Below are 27967 nucleotides of genomic sequence, written 5' to 3' on the forward strand. Positions count from 1 at the left end.
AGGGGATTCTCCTTTGTAGTGTTCCAATTCCATTTTTTTGTTTAGCTTTTAAATATCTCTACATTCATAGATATTAGTATGTACCATGTCTCATGATGCAGCTTGAAGTGGAGGAACTGCAGTGTAGTGGTATAGCAACACTAGTGCATAGTTGAATGTCTGTGACTTTTAAAATAAGTCCACACGGGGGTTGTGATTTGGATGCGACAACAGAAGTATACACTTAGCAGGCTTTATCTTATAAAACCATGTCACTGTTCTGTTCATAAGGGAGAAATATTTCAAAATATTGGAAAAGGGTGAATTCTGCCATTAATGATCTACCTTCTGTGGGAAAATTGCCACTGTGCAAAGTGTTTGACCATGTTTGATAGCTGAGTGTTTACACGGTATATGGCACTTGTCTGATATATTATTATCTGTTCCCCTTCCACCTCTGCACTTATGCAGTCATCTGCTGTGGTCACATCTGGAAATGTCAGTTTCAATACAAACGTTTTCGTTGTCTTAGACCACTCGGTTCTGTTGAATCAATCTTGATTCAGTAGAATTGAGTGATGCCTTTATGTTTTATGAACTTTCCTTGTCTCTTCTTCTCTTCCTTCACCAATGTAGTCAGAGCTCAGCTGCATGGAAGGGAGCTGCACATGTTCATTCCCAACCAGTGAGCTGGAGAAGGTACTCCCAGAGAACATCCTGTGTAAATACTATGAGCGGAAAGCTGAGGAAGAGGTGGCTGCTGCCTGTGCGGATGAGCTAGTCAGGTAGGTTCCCAGCGTGTCAAAGTGGGTTAATGCTGTGAAATGGATGAACAAGTGGTAGTTTGACACCTAGTGTTGCAGTAGATTCTGGTTCTATAGCCCAAAACATTAGCTGGCTTGGTATCACAAGGCAGCTGGGTTTTTTTAAAGGCTGTCTGTAACTAAGATATCTGACTTTTACCCCTAAATATTTTTATTAATAGACGCTAGCTTTCTTTGGTCGGTAGAAACAGATCAGAATCAACAGAGCGTTGCATCTCTTATGGTTTGTCAGCTCTGCACTAATCCTCTGTGTGAAATAGTCTAGAAGTAGCACTGAGCACGTGATCTTTGGGACACAAAGAGGGGCTGCAATCAGAGAACTGTAGGAAGAAAAGAGACAGTGCTGAGGTCACTGAATTTTTTTTTGACAGACAGGCCATAGCTGACTACCTTGTTAAGGGGCGTGTGGAGTTGTTGCAACAGAGTTACTCAATATAGGATGTTAATGTTGTCTTCTCTTGTGCTGTAGGTGTCCTTTCTGTAACTTCCCGGCGCTCCTGGACAACGATGTGAAGCGGTTCAGCTGTCCCAACCCTCGCTGCAGGAAGGTAAAGGGCTGATATTTACCTGGTCGTCTCTTTCAGAGTTTTGAGGTATACCGCTTGAGGGCTGCTCTGTTTTGCTAGCGGTATGAAATGTGCATGTGACATGGGTGTGGTGGAGGGAGAGAATTCTTGCCAAGGTGGCTGTTGGCCTTCTGGTAAGGCACGTGACTAAAGGCAGGGCTGCATTTCAGGGTATCGTTAATACAGACTTGGTTAAATCCTGCTCTGTACGCTCCGCTTAGGAGATGGTTGCACAGTAATGTCTCTCAAGATACTTAAGCATGAGTTTAAAATGGACTGGTCATAGGGTCTTTTTAAAATGTCATTTGGTTTTTATGACCATTCTAACTGTAATGAAACTTTAAGAGAACTGGGGAAGCCAAAATCAAATTCCCTCATAGAATGACACTTCTTATTGTTGCTGGATGTCACCACTCTGGATCCAGACTTCGTTAGTGCCAGAAAGTCACCATCTGCATATATTTCACCATATATGAAATCTGTCCACTCAAAGGACTGGAAATTTACATACTCTTCACAAAACCCGTTAATCAGCACCCTTGTTGCCATCTCGGCAAAGGGCTTAGCCACTGAATGGGTGATGGAGAATGAGCCATGGAGGTAGTCTCACCAGGTCAGAGGAGAGGTACGCTGGCAGAGCAGAATGGGGAAACCCTGAACTGCCGCTGCATCTGCTCTGTAGAGAAATAGGATTTAGTTTCTTCCAGAGACTTTCTGAGTGCTAAATGCCTGTAGAAATCTTGATGGTAGGACTTAATTTTTTCTCAGTGTGCCTCCTAACTCACTGATGCCAGTGAATTAAGACCTACGTAGTATCTGTATCCAAGCTCTGATACCTAATGAGTCTTGCTTACCCTAAGCCACGATATCAGGGACTCTTATGGGATGGTCTGTATCACTGAAGCTCCTATCTTAAATGAGTTGCACTCATGCTTGTAGCTACTGTAGCCACTGAGAGTTCTTATTCTAAATTTCATGTGGCCATTTGCCTACTATGATGGTTAGTCTCTAAGGTGCCACAAGTACTCCTTTTCATCTTGTACTGGAAGTCTAATTTTGTTTTTTTTTGGAGAAACTTGTATTGCTAAGAATAGTTATTACATTATTGTCAGCATTGTGAAGCTGAGAGCTAGACTAGCCTGATGAAGGATCAGCAGTTGCTTTTTGGATTCTGGAGCTACAGACCCACTGAACTAATGTCAACCGGTTAACATTTGAGAAATTGTACTGCTAGCCCAAGTGAAAACTACAGCATCCTTACATGTGGTCTAAGGAAGGCTGAGAACCACTAGATGGCACCAATGACTTGCACAATCAACCAGTTTTTAAAACTGCATGATAAAATAATAGAACTCTCCTCTTTTTTTTTTTTTTTTTTTTAAAGTGAACCATACAGGTCCACCCCACTGGTTACAGCAAGTAAGCAGAATTCAGAGTTTGAAGAATATTACAGTTTTTTAAAAGTACAGGTATTCTTTTCAGAATGTAAAGTTATGGCATGAAGGTCTGGCAGAGTGTTCAGGTTGATCAGTGCTCCAAATGCACTATCCTTTTGATTGGCTGGTTCTTCTGATATCACGGTATTTCAGGCTAACTTGCCAGTACTTGAAACAGGGACTGGATTTCCACGATATCAACAGGTTGTATTGGTGCATTAGCCAGAGGTCTGTGGGGGCGATCAGGATTTTTAGAAGATTACTTCCAAAAGAAACAATTTTGGGCCTTATAGGAAGAATAATAGGAAGAATTCTTGAAATGAGAGGACTTGTCCTTGTTTTGTAGCTGTGCTTCCAATGGTTTCCCCAAGTTCCATTTATCTTGAGTCTTTCCATGATGGGGATTTTACCCGTTAACATCCCCATTTGCAGGAAGCTTTTTTTTTTTTTTTTAGTGAGGCGCATAAAGGATTAGCATGGGAATGTGGGGTGGTGCAGGAGTGCAGTGGATGTTCGATATCGGAAGGGCTGCAGAGACTCAACAGTGGTGCCTCCAGCAAGTTACGACAGTTGGCTCTGGAAGGAACCCTTCCTTGGCTGGAAGGACTTTGGCTGCATTGCAGAACATAAAGTGAGGAGAAGTATAAAGTGAAGTGGTAGGGATGAAAGGAGAGCCTTGTGGTTTCAGCAGAGGGGACACAAGATCCTTGTGAGGGGGTGGGGAGTGGAGTACCAGTGGTCTCATACCATTTTCATTCTCTCTCTCTCTCTCTCTCTCAGCCTCTCTGGTCTCAATTCCAGGGTTCACACTGATGTTGTTTGGCTTCTCCCAAAACTTCCCCTAAGATTTTTGTAGAGTGGTGATTGGTTCAAGTCTGGGCCAAAAGTAAATCTGCACTCCTTGAAGAGTTGAAAGCATTAGCCCATGTGCTTCATCCAGCCTGAGGCATGCAGGCATCATGCCAGACACTCTGCTGGGCTACTGCTTGTGCGTCTCTCACACATGATCAGTCCTCTTAGTGGCTGAGACGTAACCAGTCTTAACATCAGCAATGGGCAGAATTGCCAGTAAGAGGGAGGCATTGCCGGTTGCCTACAGTAACTACTGAATAGGCATGTGAAGAGCATGTAATGAGCAGGGATCCTAGTTTTCTGTGATGACAAAATTCTGTGATTTTAAAAAAACATAAAAATCAGCGTTTTCCCTTTAATTTCCATGGTCACAATATATAGGTATCAGTTAAACACAATGTTTTCTTGATATCTTTTTAAAATGTTTGAAGCCTACCGATGCCATCAATCATTATAATAAAATAAAATTAATAGAATGATCCAGTCACAGTGCGTTGTCTCTTTACTGTTGTCAGTGACTCTGCTGTTTCAGCCTCGTTTTAATTTCTTTTCATTCAGTTTGTGTAGCGCTTTCCACGTGTTGTACAATTGTCTGCCTTTGAACGTAATCTACAGCCTTCCTGCGTACAGTACAGAATAGCATATTGCTTATCAATATGAAATTTGTCCTTGCTAAACTCAGTGACATGGTCTTTAGGGGTGATTTTTAAAGTTTTTTGGCATCTTTACATAACTTTAATTACGCATATCCGGAGGCTGAAATTAAATTTGAGATGCATTAAAACACGACCCCCTATACGCCACTGAGTAACCGCTGTATGCCAGAAGCAGTTTATTGGAGTATATTTAGCTATGTATATTTAAAGCGCATTCAAAAATCAACCACAAGAGGGGGAGCTTTTGTGCATTGAATAAGTGACACTGGCACTTTCGGTAAAATTTAGTAAATAGTTATTTTTTCCACAAAATGTAAAAAGTAAAGGTTCTCTGTTAACACCCATCATACAGTTCTCTGCTGGCCGAAGCTAAACCACCTCAACTTCAAGGCATTTGATCCGTCCTGTAGTGAGCCACATACACGATGTGTGTAGGAAGAGGCTGTACACAGTGGTGTCTGGTTTGCAGCAGCGCTCTGACTTGCCGAATGTGAGTGGGACTAGCCCGTGCTGGTGATGCATTACACCACTTTTGTGCTGCCTCACATCAAAGCAGACTTCTGTGCAGCCGCGGCATTTGAACCTTCCAGCCCTCTAATGACGCATGTTACTTTCCCATGCGTTTTGGCATGCTGAGGTCTTTGCAGTTTTCCAAACTGAAGCTGCCAAGCCCCTTGATGAAATTACCAAGCAGCATTTCTCTCATGACTTCAAAAACTAAAAGGGCAGGCACTCATCCACAAGAGAAATACTCTTCCTCTCCGAAAAGAGAACCTCTTCTCCCCCAGTGTGGCCCCTATGATCAGCTTGCATACACCCCTGAGTGTGCAGGCAGTGCAGTCTGTTGTGTTACATGGTGTGCTTGCAGGTATCACAGACCCTTTGTGTTGTGGGCGGGCGAGATTGTCACCCCTCTTTGCAGTCTCAGCACAAAGCAGTGCAGGGCTTCCAGCCAGCTGAAAGATGAGAAGGTGAGAGATGTTGCCATGGTAGTAACACATGCATGAAGCAGCACTGTCCCCCTGGGTGTTGGGGAGCTCAGAACACCAAGCGGAATATTTTCAAAGCCACAGTGGAACCTTCCGCTGCACGGTAGCCTCTTGCATTTCCTAGATTCACTTTCTGAACTCCCCTGTGTCACTGAGGAGCCTCTCTCTCCCCCGACAGGCTGGGTTGCCTTCCTCGTTTAGAGGGTGGTGCCTCCTGGAGTGCAGAAACTCTCACTGCCTCTGAGCTGAATGGCCCTCTGACTAGATAGCTTCCAGGCTCTTGTTCTTCACAGGGTAGTGTCTCCTTGAACTGAGGCTGTGATTAGGAAATGAATGTGCCCGCTGAGTACTCTCTGCTGTCCTGCTGGAAAAAAGGGTGATTCTGAAATACCTGCATTAGTGGGAAACCCTTCTACAACTTTGCCTTTAGATCTTCAGTACTACAGCAAGGCAACTATTGGATGTTCTTTTATTATGAAGGGCTAAGTTTTTAAAGCTGCTGTTGGAGCTGACTTCCCAGGACTGAGTTGAAGGTGGTGACTATGAACAAGCTCACCCAGTTGCTTTGAACCTTCATTTCCTGTTGAACTCAAACTCTGACTAAGCTTGTACAGAGCTTTTGCTAGCAAACTCTATTTGAGCATGGCCCTTTCTAGCGGGGTGCGAACCGTGCATCCCTGGTCTGTGTTAATAGGTGTGAACCGCATTGTACAGAGGGTGTTACATGATCAGCAAGCTTTAAAGTTACAAAGGCAGTCAGTGGGCTTTGCTCCTCAAATTGGGGTCTGTACAGAGGTATGCTGGACTACTGTAGGAAACAGCTCTATCTGCTACAGAGCGGTTATGCCACCCAAGCCACATATGTCTTGGTTGCACCCTACAACAGAAGGTTTCTATACTGAAGGAAAATATTTGTGTAAACAAAGGACCCACCAGCAGAGAGTAAACACAAGGTGAAATCACATTCCATAGTAAAAAGAAAAGGAGTACTTGTGGCACCTTAGAGACTAACCAATTTATTTGAGCATGAGCTTTCGTGAGCTACAGCTCACTTCATCAGATGTTTACCGTGGAAACTGCAGCAGACTTTATATACACACAGAGAATATGAAACAATACCTCCTCCCACCCCACTGTCCTGCTGGTAATAGCTTATCTAAAGTGATCAACAGGTGGGCCATTTCCAGCACAAATCCAGGTTTTCTCACCCTCCACCCCCCCACACAAATTCACTCTCCTGCTGGTGCTAGCCCATCCAAAGTGACAACTCTTTACATAATCAAGTCGGGCTATTTCCTGCATAGATCCAGGTTTTCTCACATCCCCCCCACCCCCATACACACACAAACTCACTCTCCTGCTGGTAATAGCTCATCTAAACTGACCACTCTCCAAGTTTAAATCCAAGTTAAACCAGAACATCTGGGGGGGGGGGTAGGAAAAAACAAGAGGAAACAGGCTACCTTGCATAATGACTTAGCCACTCCCAGTCTCTATTTAAGCCTAAATTAATAGTATCCAATTTGCAAATGAATTCCAATTCAGCAGTTTCTCGCTGGAGTCTGGATTTGAAGTTAGACTTAGTAGACTTAGTAGACTTTTTCCCCCCTCTGAGCATGTAATTTTGGAAACAAATACATGCCACCCAACAATATTCTTCATTTGCTTTTCGTAGGTTTGGGAAGCTAAGCTTTAAATGCCTATACGGCCCTAAGACTTAAACTGCATCAGGGACTCTGTCACTATCTTCACAAACAATGCGGAAAGAAATTCTTCCTGTTAAAGAAATTAAGCTTGTCCAAAATGCCTCTGAGTTGGATGTGCATATAGAGAATTGCTTAATTCTCCTTGTTTTGCAACATGTTTTTCCCAGCTGCTGAGTCTGCTATGTCTCATTCAGCTTCCTGACAGCAGTGCAAACATTTTGAAGGTCCCATGCTCTTAAGTGTCACTCCCTATTCATCAGTTCATATGCCTGGGCTCTGTGTATTTCACTGAGAGTATTTATTTGGATTTAGTTGCCACTTTTATTTTGCCTCTCTGCTTTTCGGGGAGTGGGGGCAAGGCTGGAGATGGATATTGCCACTTCCTGCCTGGTGGTGGTGGTGACCTCCAGTCCCAGTTTAATTTTTTTAATTCCCTCACCCTGTTTGAATAGTATTTGCTGGGGTGGGGGAAGGAATGGAAATGCGATGCAGCAGATCTTGCTCCTTTCCATACTGATGGGGTTTAGTATGAATGTGTTCTGTAGTCTAGAATTTGAGTCCGCTTGCACATGCATCTGCGCATTCTCATGGGGAAACCCGCTGCTCACTTGTGCCTTGTCCAGTAGAACCATTTTAAGGCTATCTATTCTATTTGCTAATGACTCTGCCCACCCTCTGTTGCAGTTCCCTGGGGTTCAGTGGATGTATGTCTCTGTACTCCAGGGATTTGCTTTTTTTACCTTCAGGTGAATGCCTTTTGTGCACCCTTCTAGCTGAGTGGTGTAGATGGGAACACACTCCATTATATTGCTGCCAAAACCACAACAAATGGCAAGTTTCCGTCTGTCGTCTACGCTCAGCTCTAAGGCACTCTGCTGCTGGGCAGGCGATTCATTTTTCTACCATAAAAGGGCAATGAAACTTGTCTGTAGCCTTGGTGCTCTCCGCAGTGCAGTCAGAAGGCAGGGCAAGGGGAGATGCTATCGACACTGGCAGCAGCAGTATTTCAGCAAGAGCTTTGGAATTTCAGTATCTGCTCCTCAAAGGGACTGTGGGAGGGAGGGATCAAGGCCGGACGGGGGTGGGGAGGGGGGGGAGAATGTGAGTGTATTCTCTGCAGATAATGTCCCTTTAGACTTTGTGATGAAGTGCCAAAGCAAGGTAGATAACAGGGTGGGAAGAAAGCACTCATGGAATAGCAAAGTCTATTTAAAGAAATAGATCTGACCTATGAATACAGTGTGTGCACCAGACCACGTGACCTATCCTCCAAGGTCCTTAATGTCCAACTCCAGGGAAATTGCTGAGAGTCGAGTTTGCTCAGCACCTTGCAAGATCAAGGCCCTTCACACGTACTTGTATGAAATGCTTTTAAAGGAAAGGTGTACGCTCGAGATGTGCGGGAAAGTAAAACGTAGTTTTAAAAACTGACCTGATGACAGAGATCAGTGAAATAGTGAGTCTCTGTTGTGTATCTAACCCAAAGCCTCCTAAAACAGGAACTTTCAACCAGGCTGTATAAAAATAGCCCATGTAAGTCAATGCAATTTAGTGCAACACAATTTATTCCTGTACTTGGTTTCTACCATATATAGCAATATCCATTCAGTGAAAAGATGATTATAACACTCTTCTACCACTCACCAAAGGATACCTCTTTTCAGGTCCATAAGAGGTAGTGCTGTCTTCCCTTTATAGCTCAGTCCTTTGGGCCTCTACTGAGCAGAGGCAATAAGTTGGATCTGACTTCATGTGGGATGGAAACTTGGTATGCGAGTAATAGAGTTGAGGCAATCCATTCCTTCCACTTAAATTGTGGCTAGATTGAGCCCAGAATCATGTGGTGGTGGTGAAGATAGTCTGGCTATCTTGAGAATTACTCTGATTCTACATGTCTTGTTGGTGTCTCAGTGCAAAATTGCCCTGAACACTAGTTATTGATCAGCTGGTGGATTCCCAGGATCACTATTTTATGTTGCAAGAGTGTTCTGGTCAGGTGACGCCGGACCGGAAAAGCTGGGTGGTTGCTTCTGTCTGGCAAGCTATGGAAAGTGCATTCCATGCATCTTTTAACTGGACTATAACTACTGCCACTGACAGAGGTGGGGTGTGTGATTGTTTTGACTCACTGGGTGGGGGAAGGATTGCCCAGAGGCAAATCTGGGGATCTTCTGCAGCCTAAGATTTGTCTTAAATTCAGCCCACCTTCTCTGAGACATCCTCACAAAGATAAAGGGGGATTGCCATGCTTGGTTTCTTCTGTTCTGTTCTTCTGTTCTGATAAGGAACAAAGGGAGGGGGTAGTTTAATGTGATCACTGTGATGTTTTAGAAGGGTCATGGAGGCAACCCTGAACCTCTGTACAAACCAAAGTTATTTAGTCATTGAATTTATTAAATTTTCCCCTCAATGTTGCAGATTCCCTATTTACAGTTTGCATTTGTCCTGGGAGCAGACAGTGAGGCGAACAGGCATTTGATGTTTGCTCAGAGACCTGAGAACCACTCCCCACTTCAGACATTAAAATCAGATGACTTCTGAAAAGGAAAGGCCATGAGTCACTCTCTTGAACCAGTGAGTAAAGATTAGAAATAGGCCAGTGAGTAAGAGTGAGTGAGTGATTAAATCCCAGACCTGCCCCAGCACACTTCTCTGGTGCTCTGCTGATGGGAGTGTTCTTAGGCTTGGTCCTGAGGTGGAAAAGACTATAAGTGTTCCCAGGCCAATTTTAAAACATTATTCTGACCTTATTCAAGAACTAAATCTCCTCTTTCCCTCTCCCACACTGAGATCCCTATCACAACCACCACTGCTGTGTTACCTCAGTTTTGCCCACTAAAGAACCATAAAACTTATGGGAGGACAGAATGGCTTTCAGGGCACACCTTGTTTTGCACTAACTAGTCATGCTCTTGAAAAGAAAAGGAGTATTTGTGGCACCTTAGAGACTAACCAATTTATTTGAGCATGAGCTTTCGTGAGCTACATCCGATGAAGTGAGCTGTAGCTCACGAAAGCTTATGCTCAAATAAATTGGTTAGTCTCTAAGGTGCCCAAGTACTCCTTTTTTTTTTTTTGCGAATACAGACTAACAGGGCTGTTACTCTGAAAACAGCTCTTGAAAAGGTAATTCTGAATATTGGGGGGGGGGGGGGAGGGAGGAGAGATTTGGGTGGAGTCTTACTATCATGGTAGCTCATTTACCTCCTTCAGAAAAGTGCATCAGGATGGCATGTCCTTGGATATGCAGCACAAAGTTGTGTTTAGCTTCCCCATTTTGTACTAGTGTAAACAGGTTTCTGCATACAGAGACAGTCATCAGGCTTCCTGGGCTAATTCAAAGCCACTGTGTCTCTGAGGCTGACGGTGGAGTTTGTTTCCTAATTTGGTCACAGCATGCTTGGGGCTGGCTTGCTTAACTTTTTTTTTTTTTTAGAGCACTTGTCCTTTTTAGATCATTGTAGTGGAGGGGAAAATGTTCATATGAGAGAACCTACCGTTCATCTCACTTTCTCTCCATAGAGGAAGTGACACTTACTAAGATCTCTGCAGCTTTAAAAAAAAAAAAAAAAAAAAAAGCTAACCAAGAATCTATGCTAATGACCCCCATCATCTTTCCCCCTATCCATTCCTTTACTGTCCTTTCTGAATGCTCAGGAGCTAATCTTAATGATCTTATTGATTGAGAATCCCATATGGATAGTCATTTGAACTTTTAATGCCAGAAGAGTTTTGAAAATTATCACTCTTCTCTAGAAAAGGGAGAAGGTTATTAAAGAAAGGTTTAAAAAAAGCCAAGCACATTCACCTGCATTTTGACTGTTTTGTAGGTACTTTTATAAACAGTTTTGAGCATTTGCATTTCTTTGTGTGTGTATGGCAAAGAAGGGGGGTTAGTGACTTACCTGATCTCCTTGTGAGATGTTGGATTTTTGTATTTCATACTACATCAAAAGCGAAGCAGTGTGACTGGCAAGGGATAATGTGTGAGCTGAAGGGCCTATAAAAATAAGTAAGCAAGTAAGTAGTGAGAATGGGCACCTGTGACCCTCTATAAAACAGAGCTAATCTTCCATCTCACCCCCCCATTCCCCAATAAATAAATAAATCCCAGCCAAATTGCCATTGATTGCTGGAATGCAGGAGGAAAAACTTACTAACAGTCCCACAGTCATTTGGAGTTCTGTTAAACTCTCCACGTTTTTGGGTTGAAGTGGGCAACCAGAGCTGCTACATCACTCAAACTAACAATCCTATATTAGAAATGTAACAATAAAATGTGTACGGGTGATCATTGTCTCACCTGGAAGCAAATGTGGAGACAAACAGCTGAAGAATCAATAACTAGCCTGTAGCTTTGTTTTTGATTCATAGGCTGTACTTCTCAGGAAAAAAGATGGGTTTTCCAGGTGAATCTGACCTAGGTTGTACCACAGTCAACTCTCTTGTGCAGGGAGAGACAATGCTCTTGCAATCCTAGCTGTGAGGAGGAGGCCTTATATTCGAGACCCTGCAGGGATTAGAAGAGAAGATCTCTCACCTTTCAGAGGTTTGAGATGCAGGAGTGCACACCCAAATCTCTGAACTCCTCTGCTTCTATTGTGGGTGCAGAGTGCACATCATTTATACCATGTGGTTTACCCGTGCAGCACTGCTTTAGGGTGCACCATTAAGAGATTATGAATGCGGGCGTGAAAAAGACGCCAGATATAGCCTGTCTCTGTAGAAATCTTTGTGATGTGAAAGCTAATGTACTAGTAGTGTGCCGACTGAATAGCTACAATTGCCCTCCCTTTCATATGCTATAACTTTTAAATGCAAAATAGTCAGTACTGACCCCCAACAGGCAGTAACAGTAGTCTCCACATTGAAAGTGGAATTGTGCTTTTCAGTTTAGTAAAAACCACGGAGGGGTGGGTTGGGGGTGTATGGTAGCCCTGAAAGTGAGTCACCCACCGGAAAAAAGAACAGGAGGACTTGTGGCACCTTAGAGACGAACACATTTATTTGAGCATAAGCTTTCGTGAGCTACAGCTCACTTCATCGGATGCATTGCTTTGAGTTCACAGCTTAAAATTTCTCATCCCAGTAAACTTTCTCTATTACTGCTTTTACCCTTCAAGGCTCTGCATTCGTATGCATTCATCCTGTTACTGTTGTTGCATTATTAATGGAGCTGTAGCAATCCATCCAGAATGCTGACATGACTGATTACTACTTGTAACAGAGGCATGAAGAGCAAGGTAGAAACTGGGTCAGGAAGCAGTCTCATGGTAAAGTATTGCTACCAGAACTGCCCAGCAGAACCACTTGTGTGAGATTTTTTGTTGCAGTGGAGTGTGTTTATGGGTGTGCAGGTCAGATGGCAACGCTGCACAGCCAGAATGGCTAACAGCATATTAATCCCCTGGGCTTTGTCTCTAGTGAGAGACTGAGAAATTGAATAGTGTGCTGTTCTTTATAATAATACTAAGAGCATCCTAAAACTTGTGCTCTTTGAACCTTCATATTGCAGAATGAAGCCCCTTCTCTGAATGTCAGTGAAAGGAGGGGGAGTATAGATGGCTGGGTTAGTTCTGTGTTCAGAGCTTGCCACACTTAATGCACTCAAACTGTCATTGCTCGCGTAAGAGCACGCTATAGCAGAAAGCAGCTGCCCATGTGCAATTCTCTGCTTGACATTAGTGAAAGAGAGGAGTAATTTTTCTGTGCAGCTCATTTCACAGTAAATTTAGAATACAGTTAGGGCTGCTATAAACACAGCTTTGTCCTCCAAATCATCATCGAAACAGCCAGATGGGCGCAGAGGCAGTGCACGGTAGCATGGCTCGACCTGGCTAACGCCTTTGGGTCCATGCCCCACCATCACATCTTTGCCATGCTCCAGGAGTTTGGGATGCCAGAGAACTTTCTCCATGTGATCCGAGAGGCGTACAAGAAATACAGCACCACCATTCGCTCAGTTGACGGGGAGACCGCCGAGATCCCGATCCGGAGCGGAGTTAAGCAGGGTTGTCCCCTCAGCCCCATCATCTTTAACATCGCCATGGAGCCATTGCTGCGCGCGATCTCCAGTGGCGCAGGTGGCTTCAACCTCCACAGTGAGAGGGTGAGCGTCCTGGCTTATGCGGATGACCTGGTCCTGACCGCGGATGACCCAGAGAGCCTCCAAGGTATGCTAGATGCCACCAGTCGAGCTGCCGATTGGACAGGGCTCCGCTTCAGTGCAAAGAAGTGCGCATCTCTCCACATCGACGGCAGCAAAAGGGACTCGGTGCAGACGACGGGGTTCCAGATCCAGGGCGAGCCCGTCATCCCCCTGGCAGAGGGGCAGGCCTACCGGCACCTCGGCACGCTGACGGGTTTCCTTGTCCGGCAGACACCCGAGGACACCATCCAGGAGATCTTGCAGGATGCCGCCAAGATCGACGCCTCACTGCTAGCACTGTGGCAAAAGATAAACGCCCTAAACACCTTCCTGATCCACCGCATCTCGTTCGTCTTAAGGGGATCCGCCGTGGCGAAGGTACCCCTCAACAAGGCAGACAAGATCATCCGGCAGCTGGTGAAGAAGTGGCTGTTCCTTCCCCAGAGAGCCAGCAACGAACTGGTCTATATTGCCCACAGGCATGGCGGTGCCAATGTCCCCAGCATGGGTGACCTGTGTGACATCGCGGTGATCACCCACACCTTCCGCCTGCTGACGTGTCCCGACGCCATGGTAAGGAACATCGCAGCAAATGCCCTCCATGATGCAACAAAGAAGCGGATCAGCAGAGCCCCCTCCAACGAAGACACTGCCAGCTTCCTGAGTGGTTCCCTGGATGGCGAATTCGGACAGGATGGGCGCGACATCGCTTCACTGTGGTCCTGCGCTCGCAATGCCACGTGTCGCCTGGGGAAACGCATCGGCTGCCGCTGGGAGTGGTGCGAGGAGCGCCAGGAGCTGGGAGTCCTGGTGCCACAGATCAGGTCTGAGGACAACACTATCGTCACCCCGAGCGCCAGGGGCATGCTGGAGAGGACCCTGAAGGCAGCCATCCCCTCGCTATACATGGAAGCCCTGAAGCGAAAACCAGACCAGGGTAAAGCCTTCGAACTGACCAGCAAGTGGGACGCCAGCAACCACTTCCTCGCTGCCGACGGCTTCACCCGTTTCGCTGACCGGCGGTTCATCCACCGTGCCCGGCTCAACTGCGTCCCGCTCAACAGAGCCGTCCGCCACAGGAACCAAGACAAGCGTTGCAGGAAGTGCGGCTACTCCAACGAGACCCTGCCCCACGTCCTGTGCAGCTGCAAGCCCCACTCCAGAGCCTGGCAGCTGCACCACAACGCCATCCAGAACCGCCTGGTGAAAGCCATCGCACCGCGCCTGGGGGAGGTCGCCGTGAACTGCGCCATCCCCGGTACTGACAGCCAGTTGCGACCCAACGTGGTAGTCACTGACGAGGCCCAGAAAAAGATCATCCTTGTCCACGTCACGCTCTGCTTTGAGAACAGGACCCCGACCTTCCGAGAAGCCCGAGCTTGTAAGCTGGAAAAATACGCCCCTCTGGCCGACACCCTGAGAGCCAAGGGCTACAAGGTGCAGATGGATGCCCTCATAGTCGGAGCCCTGGGCGCTTGGGATCCCTGCAACGAGTATGTGCTGTGGACCTGTGGGATCAGTCGACGCTACGCACGGCTCATGCGGCCCCTCATGGTCTCGGATGCCGTCCAATGGTCCAGGGACATCTACATCGAACGCATCACCGGCCACCGACAGTACCAGGAGGTGTGAGCCGGAACGACATCGTGCACCCACTGTGGGAAAGGGACAGAGACACTTTTCCCATTGGACCATAGAAACTGGAACCATAAACTCACTGAACATTAAATCCCACTAAATGAGGGTTTCAGAGTAGCAGCCGTGTTAGTCTGTATTCGCAAAAAGAAAAGGAGGACTTGTGGCACCTTAGAGACTAACCAATTTATTTGAGCATGAGCTTTCGTGAGCTACAGCTCACTTCATCGGATGCATACTGTGGAAACTGCAGCAGACTTTATATATACACAGAGAATATGAAACAATACCTCCTCCCACCCCACTGTCCTGCTGGTAATAGCTTATCTAAAGTGATCATCAGGTGGGCCATTTCCAGCACAAATCCAGGTTTTCTCACCCTCCACCCCCCCCCCACAAATTCACTCTCCTGCTGGTGCTAGCCCATCCAAAGTGACAACTCTTTACATAATCAAGTCGGGCTATTTCCTGCATAGATCCAGGTTTTCTCACATCCCCCCCACCGCCATACACAAACAAACTCACTCTCCTGCTGGTAATAGCTCATCTAAACTGACCACTCTCCAAGTTTAAATCCAAGTTAAACCAGAACTTCGGGGGGGGGGGGTAGGAAAAAACAAGAGGAAACAGGCTACCTTGCATAATGACTTAGCCACTCCCAGTCTCTATTTAAGCCTAAATTAATAGTATCCAATTTGCAAATGAATTCCAATTCAGCAGTTTCTCGCTGGAGTCTGGATTTGAAGTTTTTTTGTTTTAAGATAGTGACCTTCATGTCTGTGATTGCGTGACCAGAGAGATTGAAGTGTTCTCCGACTGGTTTATGAATGTTAGAATTCTTGACATCTGATTTGTGTCCATTTATTCTTTTACGTAGAGACTGTCCAGTTTGACCAATGTACATGGCAGAGGGGCATTGCTGGCACATGATGGCATATATCACATTGGTGGATGTGCAGGTGAACGAGCCTCTGATAGTGTGGCTGATGTTATTAGGCAGACTGGACTTCTACATAGAGTGCTTCTGCCGACGTGCACGGGCTGAAATTGTGGAAAAGCAGCATCACTTGCCCCATAACCTCAGCCATGCGGAACGCAATGCCATCCACAGCCTCAGAAACAACTCTGACATCATAATCAAAAAGGCTGACAAAGGAGGTGCTGTTGTCATCATGAATAGGTCGGAATATGAACAAGAGGCTGCTCGGCAGCTCTCCAACACGAGTTTCTACAAGCCATTACCCTATGATCCCACTGAGAGTTACCAAAAGCAACTACAGCATTTGCTCAAGAAACTTCCTGAAAAAGCACAAGATCAAATCCGCACAGACACACCCCTGGAACCCCGACCTGGGATATTCTATCTACTACCCAAGATCCATAAACCTGGAAATCCTGGGCGCCCCATCATCTCAGGCATTGGCACCCTGACAGCAGGATTGTCTGGCTATGTAGACTCCCTCCTCAGGCCCTACGCTACCAGCACTCCCAGCTACCTTCGAGACACCACTGACTTCCTGAGGAAACTTCAATCCATCGGTGATCTTCCTGATAACACGATCCTGGCTACTATGGATGTAGAAGCCCTCTACACCAACATTCCACACAAAGATGGACTACAAGCCGTCAAGAACACTATCTCCGATAATGTCACGGCTAACCTGGTGGCTGAACTTTGTGACTTTGTCCTTACCCATAACTATTTCACATTTGGGGACAATGTATACCTTCAGATCAGCGGCACTGCTATGGGTACCCGCATGGCCCCACAGTATGCCAATATTTTTATGGCTGATTTAGAACAACGCTTCCTCAGCTCTCGTCCCCTAAAGCCCCTACTCTACTTGTGCTATATTGATGACATCTTCATCATCTGGACCCATGGAAAAGAAGCCCTTGAGGAATTCCACCATGATTTCAACAATTTCCATCCCACCACCAACCTCAGCCTAGACCAGTCCACACAAGAGATCCACTTCCTGGACACTACAGTGCTAATAAACAATGGCCACATAAACACCACCCTATACCGGAAACCTACTGACCGCTATTCCTACCTGCATGCCTCCAGCTTTCACCCTGACCACACCACACGATCCATCGTCTACAGCTAAGCTCTGCGATACAACCGCATTTGCTCCAACCCCTCAGACAGAGACAAACACCTACAAGATCTCTGTCAAGCTTTCTTACAACTACAATACCCACCTGCAGAAGTAAAGAAACAGATTGATAGAGCCAGAAGAGTTCCCAGAAGTTACCTACTACAGGACAGGCCTAACAAAGAAAATAACAGAACGCCACTAGCGGTCACCTTCAGCCCCCAACTAAAACCCCTCCAACGCATTATTAAGGATCTACAACCTATCCTAAAGGATGACCCAACACTCTCACAAGTCTTGGGAGACAGGCCAGTCCTTGCCTACAGACAGCCCCGCAACCTGAAGCAAATACTCACCAACAACCACATACCACACAACAGAACCACTAACCCAGGAACTTATCCTTGCGACAAAGCCCGTTGCCAATTGTGCCCACATATCTATTCAGGGGACACCATCACAGGGCCTAATAACATCAGCCACACTATCAGAGGCTCGTTCACCTGCACATCCACCAATGTGATATATGCCATCATGTGCCAGCAATGCCCCTCTGCCATGTACATTGGTCAAACTGGACAGTCTCTACGTAAAAGAATAAATGGACACAAATCAGATGTCAAGAATTATAACATTCATAAACCAGTCGGAGAACACTTCAATCTCTCTGGTCACGCAATCACAGACATGAAGGTCGCTATCTTAAAACAAAAAAACTTCAAATCCAGACTCCAGCGAGAAACTGCTGAATTGGAATTCATTTGCAAATTGGATACTATTAATTTAGGCTTAAATAGAGACTGGGAGTGGCTAAGTCATTATGCAAGGTAGCCTGTTTCCTCTTGTTTTTTCCTACCCCCCCCCCCCCCCCAGAAGTTCTGGTTTAACTTGGATTTAAACTTGGAGAGTGGTCAGTTTAGATGAGCTATTACCAGCAGGAGAGTGAGTTTGTGTGTGTATGGCGGTGGGGGGGGATGTGAGAAAACCTGGATTTGTGCAGGAAATAGCCCGACTTGATTATGTAAAGAGTTGTCACTTTGGATGGGCTAGCACCAGCAGGAGAGTGAATTTGTGTGGGGGGGTGGAGGGTGAGAAAACCTGGATTTGTGCTGGAAATGGCCCACCTGATGATCACTTTAGATAAGCTATTACCAGCAGGACAGTGGGGTGGGAGGAGGTATTGTTTCATATTCTCTTTGTATATATAAAGTCTGCTGCAGTTTCCACGGTATGCATCCGATGAAGTGAGCTGTAGCTCACGAAAGCTCATGCTCAAATAAATTGGTTAGTCTCTAAGGTGCCACAAGTACTCCTTTTCTTTTCACTAAATGAGGGTAGATCCATCCTCCATCATCGTATCCGCTCATTATACTCCACACCTGAACATAGCCATTATATGGATAACTTACCCCCATAGCTCAATGTCTGTACTTTGACCCATTAAACTTTTACCCCCTATCGGGGAGACTGCAGATTATGTATTCCTTACACCACCAGCTCCTAAACCGAATTTCGCACCCCTTGATAATCTGTACCTTATTCCCTGATAACCAGAAACTTCTATGCTTGAACTCTGTACCATTTTCTTTTTATCTCAACATTATCTTAATAAAATTATTAACCTGTGAATGCTGGGCTATTGTGAGTATAAGGCAGTCTGTCTCCCCTACTCTTTTAATGTAGCTGCTCCTTTTCGCTCAATTGGCAAAGCATTCCCTCAGGAGTCTGGCATCCCTCTGGGCCCTTACTGTGAACAGTTACACTGTTATGCGTGCTTGTTTCTTGAATGCGATGCAAGTGTGAACAGGGAAATGTCACTCGTAAAATGTATTGACTGTTACGATAAGTGACAGTTAACAGAAAGCAATCACTTCCACAGCAGCAAGGGCATTTGTCTGTCTTCTGAAGAGAGGCCATCTGGAATGGTTAAAATACCTGGGTTAGTAGGAAAAAATATGCAAATATAGAAAATGGCAAATACGTAGTAATAAAGGACTAAATAAAAAAAGTGCCTTTCCCAAAAAGCTTAGAAGGTGAACTGCTAGCATGACTTTCTGGATCTCTTCCCTTAAGTATCCCAGTAGAGTTATTCTGAAGCTCCTTCCACTTCATTGTAAGTCTTGTGTCTTCACTTGTAAGAAGGGTGTGTCCTTTACAGGATAGCTAAGTTTAAAAATCCTAGCAGAAGAAAGGCACAGGGTAGATCTGCCTCGATCTAGCTGATCAGGGTAAACCTCAAGTTCTCTCACTTGGAAAAAAAAAAAAAAACCACACACACACACTTCCCCCCGCTCCTCCTTCATGGTAGAGAAAGCACTCTGGGTGCAAGTAGGAACAGAACTAAATCCATCCTCATAATCGTATCCACTCATTATACTCCACACCTGAACATAGCCATTATATGAACAACATACCCCCATATCTCAATGTCCGTACTTTGACCCGTTAAACTTTTACCCCCAGTCGGGGAGATTGCAGATTATGTATTCCTTACACCACCTGTTCCTAAACCGAATTTCGCACCCCTTGATGATCTGTACCTTATTCCCTGATAACCAGAAACTTCTATGCTTAAACTCTGTACCGTTTTCTTTTTACTTCAACATCATCTTAATAAAATTATTAAATCCCTATGTTGTGACCATGTCTACGCTAGGAAGAAGGCTATTGGTAATGTGTTACAACATGCTTTGTCCACACTAGAATTTTAATGTAACATATTAATAGAGCAGGAGGATGGGGGCAGGAGCTGGCCGGTTAAAGCATGCTGGAATGTGAGAGTCAGAAGAAGCCATGTGAATACGTGGCTTCGTCCTGACCCCATGTGGCTGTCTAGACTAGCTTCCCTTCCCCCCCCCCCAAGGAAATCTTCAACTAGTAGAAAGAAAAGGAGGACTTGTGGCACCTTAGAGACTAACCAATTTATTTGAGCATAAGCTTTCGTGAGTTACAGCTCACTTCATCGGATGCATCCGATGAAGTGAGCTGTAGCTCACGAAAGCTTATGCTCAAATAAATTGGTTAGTCTCTTAGGTGCCACAAGTCCTCCTTTTCTTTTTGCGAATACAGACTAACACGGCTGCTACTCTGAAACCTGTCAACTGGTAGAAGGTCTAGTAAGACCGCGCACAGGCCTGTCTGGCCACTATGTGATCTAATCCTGTTCAGAGCAAGTCTAGACAACAGTCGTGTGAAGGCTGGTACATGCTCTGTGCTAGTTCTGCCATCGGTGGAGTTGCACTGGTGGGAAATTAGCCTCCTTCATATTAGACTTTCTGTAGCAAAGTGGCTGCATGTGTGCAACAGCTAGATGGCATTGTTGCTGGAGGCCCACAGGAATGTATCAAAATAATTGTGGGTATCTAATCTCCTTACCTGACTGGTTGAAGAACATTAGCTCTCTATCAAGACAAACGTTTCACTTGTATTCTTAACAAGGCAGATAGGTCTAAAACTTGAGCAGCAAGATTCAATCAGGAGTTGGAAGGATAGTCTCCAAATATTTTCACATGCAGATGGATTTTAGGCCAGCCAGCCGTGACAATGTCCTGTGAAACATTTCAGAGTAACAGCCGTGTTAGTCTGTATTCGCAAAAAGAAAAGGAGTACTTGTGACACCTTAGAGACTAACCAATTTATTTGAGCATGCTTGGGGGTCGACCCCCGAGCATGCTCAAATAAATTGGTTAGTCTCTAAGGTGTCACAAGTACTCCTTTCCTTGAAACATTACAATCCTCTGTAAACCTAACTCAGTCCTCAGTTGTCTTGGGCCCCTACCTTTACTTCTCTCTTCTTGGATCTTTTGTTATGATGAGCAAGCCTTCAAAGGAAGGACTCATTAGTCTAATCTGTTGCCCTCTTCCCTGAGTTGTTTATCCAGGGTAAAGTCAGTCAAGTTTAACTCTCTGGCTCAACTGATTTTCAAGTCAGTCTTAGGGCTTGTCTACATTTACAGCCCTGCAGCGGTGCCGCTGTAGTGTTTTGTTAAAGATGCTACGTGCACCGACAGCAGAAGCTTCTTCCCCCCTCCAAGAGGCGGTAGGTGTGGTGGGCTTGTCCCATCAACATAGCACTGTCTACATGAGGAGTTAGGTCAGTATAACTGCATCGCTCAGATGTAGATTTTCCACGTCTCTGAGCAATGCAGTTATACCAATGTAAGTTTGTAGTGTAGACCAGGTCTTAGTCTGCATTTGTGTTTAGATCAATGAGGCTCTTAAAGTTGAGCCCAGCTCCCACATTAACTACAGGGTGGCAGGGCTGCCCCATTATTCATAAAAGTAATCCTAAAACAGAACATTTCTATCATGTAGCCAAAGTTCTTGAGGGATGGTAAGATTGTCCATTTGACCAGGCATGCATTCTTCAAATGGAAGCTGGGCAGTAATTGCTTTTTATTTTTTTAGTTGAGTATTTGTAAATGTGGAGTTAAAGGGTCTAAACAGTTTACAACTTCATATTCTAAAAAAGTACTGATGTGCAACTGAAGTCAAGTGTCTGTGCTCAGGAAAATGCTTCCTGTACGTCAAAAAGGTTACATGTACGTTTTTAATGAAAGGCATCAGGATTAATGGAGCTTTGACTGTTCAAGGCTTCTTTCCTTGAAATTAATTTTATTTAAATGTTCCTGAGAATAAAATTGCCAGCCGTAGCTGTATTATTATATGGATTCAGAAACTGGAAAGGGTCTTTCTAAATTATAACACCAAGTGCCAGCTTTCTCTCTCTACTAATTTTTCATCTTGAAGCTTTTCGGTGGAAAGAGGATTAGGTGAAAACACATTTTAAGGGACAATTTTTAGCCTTTTATTTTGAGGAAATTAGCTAATCTGTGAACTGTTCAGCAGGCAGAAAGCACTGGAAAGGTGAAAGTAAGATGGAGCACAGTTAAATCCTTCACTGTCTGAATGTCACTTGTCCATTGCTTCCTACGGACCATCAAGTTGGAGTAGGTGTCTTTGGGATTCAACACTGAGTAAGTTAAACTGTAAAAAGACAAAGGTCCAAATCAAGACAGATCTTCATATTTAGCAGGTTTCAGAGTAGCAGCCATGTTAGTTTGCATCTGCAAAAAGAACAGGAGTACTTGTGGCACCTTAGAGACTAACAGATTTATTAGAGCATAAGCTTTCTTGGGCTACAGCCCACTTCATCGGATGCATTGAATGGAACATATGGTAAGAAGATGTAGATATATAGATATATCGATACAGAGAAGGTGGAAGTTGCCATACAAACTGTAAGAGGCTAATTAGTTTAAATATTTAGCAGTGGTCTGAAGCATGCGCCATACAAGAAACAGACTCTACTTACATGGGTTTTTAGGTAGCTAGTGTATCACCAAAGGCCTCAGTCAGGATCAGGGCACTGTTGTGCTAGCCACTGCATAAGCTCATGGAAGAAGATAGCTCCTGACCTGACGAGCATTCTCTAGAAAGACAAAATGTATGAAAGGAGGAAGGGAAGCTATGTACCAGCAAAGCAGTGAGACCAGAGTGATGGAAACAAGACTGTTTTTAATTTCATTATAATAAAACTAATGACCCATGCTGAATTCCTCTGTTTGGTACGAGCCCCCATATCTAGCTCTTTCTCTCTTTTATATTAACCCTAACCTTGTGTTCCTTGTTTAGCCTTCCCCATTTTCTAGCTAACCTTTGCCTAACTACATAAAACATTAACCTACCTCTTTAAACTTTACCCTCTTCTATTTCCTTTTTGTAACATATTTAACCCTTGCCTTCTATTTTTGGTTGTTTAGACGAATCTCTTGCTTATTTCTACTTTTTTTTTTTTTTTTTAAGTGGCATTGACTGGACACCTTTTATGCCATCCCATGCTTCAAGTGACACCTCCTCTGCGCTGCCAGGCATTGAACCCTTAGGTCCTAGTGCTGAGGATAGTGAGGGACAGAGGCTGGCACATGTGTGGACCGGATGTGTGGCTCAAGGTGGTTTCTGTCTTAGACACAGATAGTGGAGCAGAGGTAATTGTTAAGTGGCCTCTATGTTGCTATTAGTGTAAACAAAGCAGATGTTTCCAGGAGTCAAGAGGAACATTTAATGGAATGTGTTGGCCTAGGCTGATGTAAAACGTTGCTACAAGTTTTCAGAATGAGCTCAGCAGTACTAAAATCTGCTGGGAGTTTAATGTTGAGTCTGCCTTTTCAAACCGAGGGGTCATCTGGGAAAGCCTCAGCTAATGGAAACACAAGTACACTTGTCATAAATCAGTGCCAAAATACTGAACAGACATAGCTGATTTTATATCTTCCAGCCACCAGCATATCTGGCCATTAGCTTTTCAGTGGCTGCTTTTTTCACTATGTATTTATTTTTCATGTTGGTGTTTGACTTTAATGGGGAAAGTGTAGGCTGTAATGGAGGGCTTAGGAAACAGTTCACCTCCATTTGACCAAGGCAGGGTTCTTCCCTTAAATTCACTGAGTGCTTGTGGTGTCTCTTTGACTGTCAGTCAGTCTTTGTGGGGTATGGTAGATGAGAAAAGCATCACATTTTTCTATTAAACAAGTTGTCTTCATGGCAAAATAAAATCAGTGGCATTTCTACAGTGACTTTGCTATGGAGCTATCATGAAATCCAGGAATGGTGTGGGAGGCAGGAAATGAAGCAAACTCAGCGCTGTTTAGAGATCATATAGCTTAAAAACAAAGAAGCTCATTCTCTAAAATTAAAGAGCAGTATTTTGGAGATAAGTCAGCCATCCAAACCTAGCTTACCTCCCACACATTTCTTTGAAAGTTTGAGCATATATTTACCATTGCCCACAAGATAAAGATGGCATCCGATGAAGTGAGCTGTAGCTCACGAAAGCTCATGCTCAAATAAATTGGTTAGTCTCTAAGGTGCCACAAGTCCTCCTTTTCTTTTTGCGAATACAGACTAACACGCCTGTTACTCTGAAACCCACATTTATTCAACGATTCATCTCTTATGAAGTTGACCGGAAAGGGTTGACTTTTAATGGCTCTTACATTTTTTTCAGCAGAGACTTCTGTTTGACTTCCCCTTTTCTGTGTCACTGTGGATCAGTCAGGAGGACATGCGCCTCTGTGCTAGGTCTTGAGGTACAGTCCCAACATTGGCTTAGCTTCATACTGCTTAAACTGCAATACTCGTGTGCTTTTAGACTGGTGCAGGTGCCACCCCCCAAATGAGACAATAGCCAAGGACCTGGGTCACAGAGGCATTGTCTATGTGGAAAAGTCGCGTGTGGACACACTTCTGCTACAAACATGGCTTTTTGGGTTGTTTTTCTGCTTAAACCTTCCCAGATGACACAGGCTAAACCAAAAAAAAAAAAAAAACAGTCTTATTGGCTTTGCCGCTGGCCTGCTGGGGGGACCACGGCAAGTCGCTTCACCCCCTGTGTCTCAGTTTCCCCATTTGTAAAATGGGTATAATGATGCCTCCCTTTTGTAAAGCACTTAAAGATCTACTGATAAAAAGCTGTGTAAAAACTAGACATTCTGTGCAAACAAGGTTATGCTGGTATGACTGTTGGCTTAAATTCACACCTTAGTTTATACTGGTGTAATCTCATGCAGATATGTCCTGAGTGTGGCCTGTTACTAACCCCCTCTTTAGACCAGGGAGGTGATTGGCAACTGGCAGGGTATCACACTAGGAGTGATCTATCAGTTAGCCAGGACCCAAACCATATTCACTTCAGTGGTTACAAGGCTGCTGTTACTAAACTGAGTAACTTCCTTTCTGTCTTCTGGAATTAAGACTGTTAAATCTACCTAGATATTGGCATTGTGCCATTCACAATGAGCATTAAATAACATTGCTGACTCTCTCCCTCCCTCTACCCCCACTGTCCGGTGGGTGAATGTAAAGGTGACAGAAGAACCTAGTTTTATGTAGCATCTCATTCTGCCAAACTGAACCCTGGTATGCATGGGAGACTGATAGTGAGTTGTTCAAGGACAGCTCAGTGGTGTCCAGGATGCAGTGTCTCCTTCTGCCATAGTTACTTTAAGTAAGGAAGTATTATTTTAAGTTCATCACTTATCTTGGCACAAGCATGGGATGAGTTCATTGTATGAAAATGGGGGTAAATAAAGGTGATATTGGAGGCATAATACACTAAGCCCAATCCTTATAGTTGTTGAACGCCACTTGAGAACTGAGGACTGAATGGGAGCTCCGGGTACTCAACAGCATGCAGGTCAGACCCACTGTCTGTAGCTTGGACTCTTTACTGTATTGCTGTAACTATTACTATCCCCTTTCTTATGCCATAAGAATGGCCGTACTGGGTCAGAGGTCCATCTATGGACCAAAGATCCATCTAGCCCAGTATCCTGTCTTCCAACAGTGGCCAATGCCAGGTGCCCCAGAGGGAATGAACAGGACTGGTAATCATCCAGTGATCCATCTCCTGTTGCCTATTCCCAGCTTCGGGCAAACAGAGGCTAGGGACACTATCCCAGCCCATCCTGGCTAGTAACCATTGATGGACCTTCCTCCATGCATGTATCTCATTCTTTTTTGAACCCTGTTATAGTCTTGTTCTTCACAACATAGTAAAGAGTTCCACAGGTTGACTGTGCGATGTGTGAAGAAATACTTCCTCTTGTTTTAAACCTGCTGCCTATTCCTTTTAATTTGGTGACCCATAGTTCTTGTGTAATGAGTAAATAACACTTCCTTATTTCCACCAGTCATGATTTTATAGACCACTATCATATCCCCCCTTAGTCGTCTCTTTTCCAAGCTGAAAGGTCCCAATCTTATCAATCTCTCTTCAGATGGAAGCTGTTCCATGTTGCTTCTAATCATTTTTGTTGACATTTCTATACCTTTTCCAATTCCAATATATTTTTTTTTGAGATGAGGCAACCACATCTGCACGCAGTATCCAAGATGTGGGCATACCATGGATTTATATGGAGGCAATATGGTATTCTCTATCTTATCTCTCCCTTTCCTAATGATTCCCATTTTCCCAATACCCAGACAAAAGCTGTGGTAAAACTGCTCTACTTGGGGTAGGTGCTTCAGTCCCTTTGTGTATGCAGCACACGCTTTGAAAGGCAGTCTAGTGGGGGGTCGCATTGCCCTTCCTTGATGTACACCCCATCCTATAGGACTAGCAGGTGTCTATTCAACACACAGCGATTAACATCAGCTATGTTAAACTTGTCCCTGGTGGTTGTGTGCTTACCTCAAGAACATAGCTGTGGCTATACCAGAAAAGATCTAGGGCCATCTAACCTGTTTCCAATGTGGGTTCATTCCAGATGCTTCAGAGGAACGTATAAAATCCATAGAATATACTTGGTTTCCCAGTACTTTTTCCTGCTTGTGCCTCTCTACATGAGCGCTAATGGCCCCCTATTACTTCTCTTTAATAGTTTAATTGTGGACGCTACTCTTACACAAGTGTCTAATGCTATTTTAAACCTTGCTGTTTGCTTCAACAATCTCGTGCAGCAGAATTCTATGGATTGAAGGAGCACTGTATCAAATGCAAGGTCGTACCGCCTAGGTCACAGTTATAAAACGGGGGAGTGTATTCTGGATTGGACAGTTCTGTGAAAGGGACGTAGTGTCATTGTGGATAACCAATGGAACATGAGCTCCCAGTGCAATGCAGAGGCTGAAAAAGATAACCCAATCCTTGGGTTTTATAAACCAGGGAATATTAGAGTAGGATTAGGGATGACATATTACCAATGTACCTTGGCATTAGCGATACCCTGTGCTCAGTTAAAGAATGATGTCAAAAAAGATTCAGAAAAGAGCTACAAGATTTGAGGTCTGGAAAACTTGCCTTTACAATGAGAGGCTAAAGCTAGTGTTTCCAATAAAAGGTAGAGAAGTGATTTCAACAATCTATAATACCCCCATTTAGAGACGACTTCTGATGTTACGGGACTCTACGATGTAGCAGACAAAGACACAACAGGATGCAATGGCTGGAAGCTGAAGCTAGACAAACGCGGACTAGAAATAAGAAGCAGATCTTTTGCAGTGAGGTTGGTTTAACCATTGGAACAATTTATCGAAGGATTTGGTGGATTCTCCATCACTTGAAGCATTTAAATCAAAACTGGATGTTTCAGAGTGGTAGCCATGTTAATCTGTATCAGTAAAAACAACCAGGAGTCCTTGTGGCACCTTAGAGACTGACAAATGTATTTGGGCATAAGATTTGGTGGGCTAGAACCAAATAAATCTGTTGGTCTCTAAGGTGCGACAAGGACTCCTCGTTGTTAAAACTGGGTGTGTTTCTGAAGGAGATGCTGTAGCTCAACTGGAAGTCATGGGCTTGATGCAGGAATTACCGAGTTCCATTCTATGGCCTGTGTTACTCAGGAGATCAAGATAGAGGACCCTACTGGTTCCTCTTGGCTTTGAAAATCTATTAAATGTATTTCCTCCTGCCCATTTGAAATCTGCTGCCTTGTAACTTCATTATGGTCTATGGCCATATCACTTCAAGCTGTGATCCTGCTAAATCTCACAAGTTATGTAAGGTTGGGTCTGAATAGACTTGGATGGGAGACTGCAAAGGAATCTAGGAACTGTAGGAAGTGATGGTGTTGATTCGGTAGGTAGTGCTCTTCCCTGGCAGTACACAGCACGTTAACAGGCACTGCTGCTGGACGTGGTGTGTTGGCAAGGAAACACAAACTTGATATCCTGGCTCGAAAGATTGTGTGTCTCACCAACAGAAGTTGGTCCAATAACAGGTATTACCTCACCCTCCTTGTCTCTCTGATATCCTGGCGTCAGTTGTGATCTCTAAAGATCCATATGGTAAGTGCTGTAGGCACTAGCTAGATTGCAATTTGGGTAATTGCCTTACCTGAATTTCCCACTGTGGATTTAATTTTATAAGTTATTCTTCACTTAGGCGTGGTGTATGTTCTGTTTACGCTACACAGCTGCTGTTTTGTGCCAGAAGTGGCTGCGTTTCAGTAGTGTGTGACATGATCCCTATATTTTAAATGTTTTGGGAGCTTTCTGTGAAAAGGCACAACACAAACTTGAACTACGGTGAGTTAATTCCTGCTAATAAACTCTTACCTGTATCATGCAA

At 44.5% G+C, this 27967-nt stretch overlaps 1 protein-coding gene across 2 annotated transcripts in view; it reads left to right on the forward strand.

Annotated features, from left to right (window-relative positions):
- Positions 1-27967, forward strand: part of RNF216 (ring finger protein 216) — a 126409-nt gene that overhangs the window by 49028 nt on the left and 49414 nt on the right. For both annotated transcript variants that reach the window (XM_048866212.2, XM_075117589.1), the window contains 2 exons: positions 616-764; positions 1273-1351. In XM_048866212.2, the coding sequence (XP_048722169.2) occupies positions 616-764; positions 1273-1351 (228 nt within the window). The remainder of the gene's footprint in view (positions 1-615; positions 765-1272; positions 1352-27967) is intronic.

This window comes from Caretta caretta, chromosome 10, assembly GCF_965140235.1.
Source record: "Caretta caretta isolate rCarCar2 chromosome 10, rCarCar1.hap1, whole genome shotgun sequence".
Taxonomy (NCBI): domain Eukaryota; kingdom Metazoa; phylum Chordata; order Testudines; family Cheloniidae; genus Caretta; species Caretta caretta.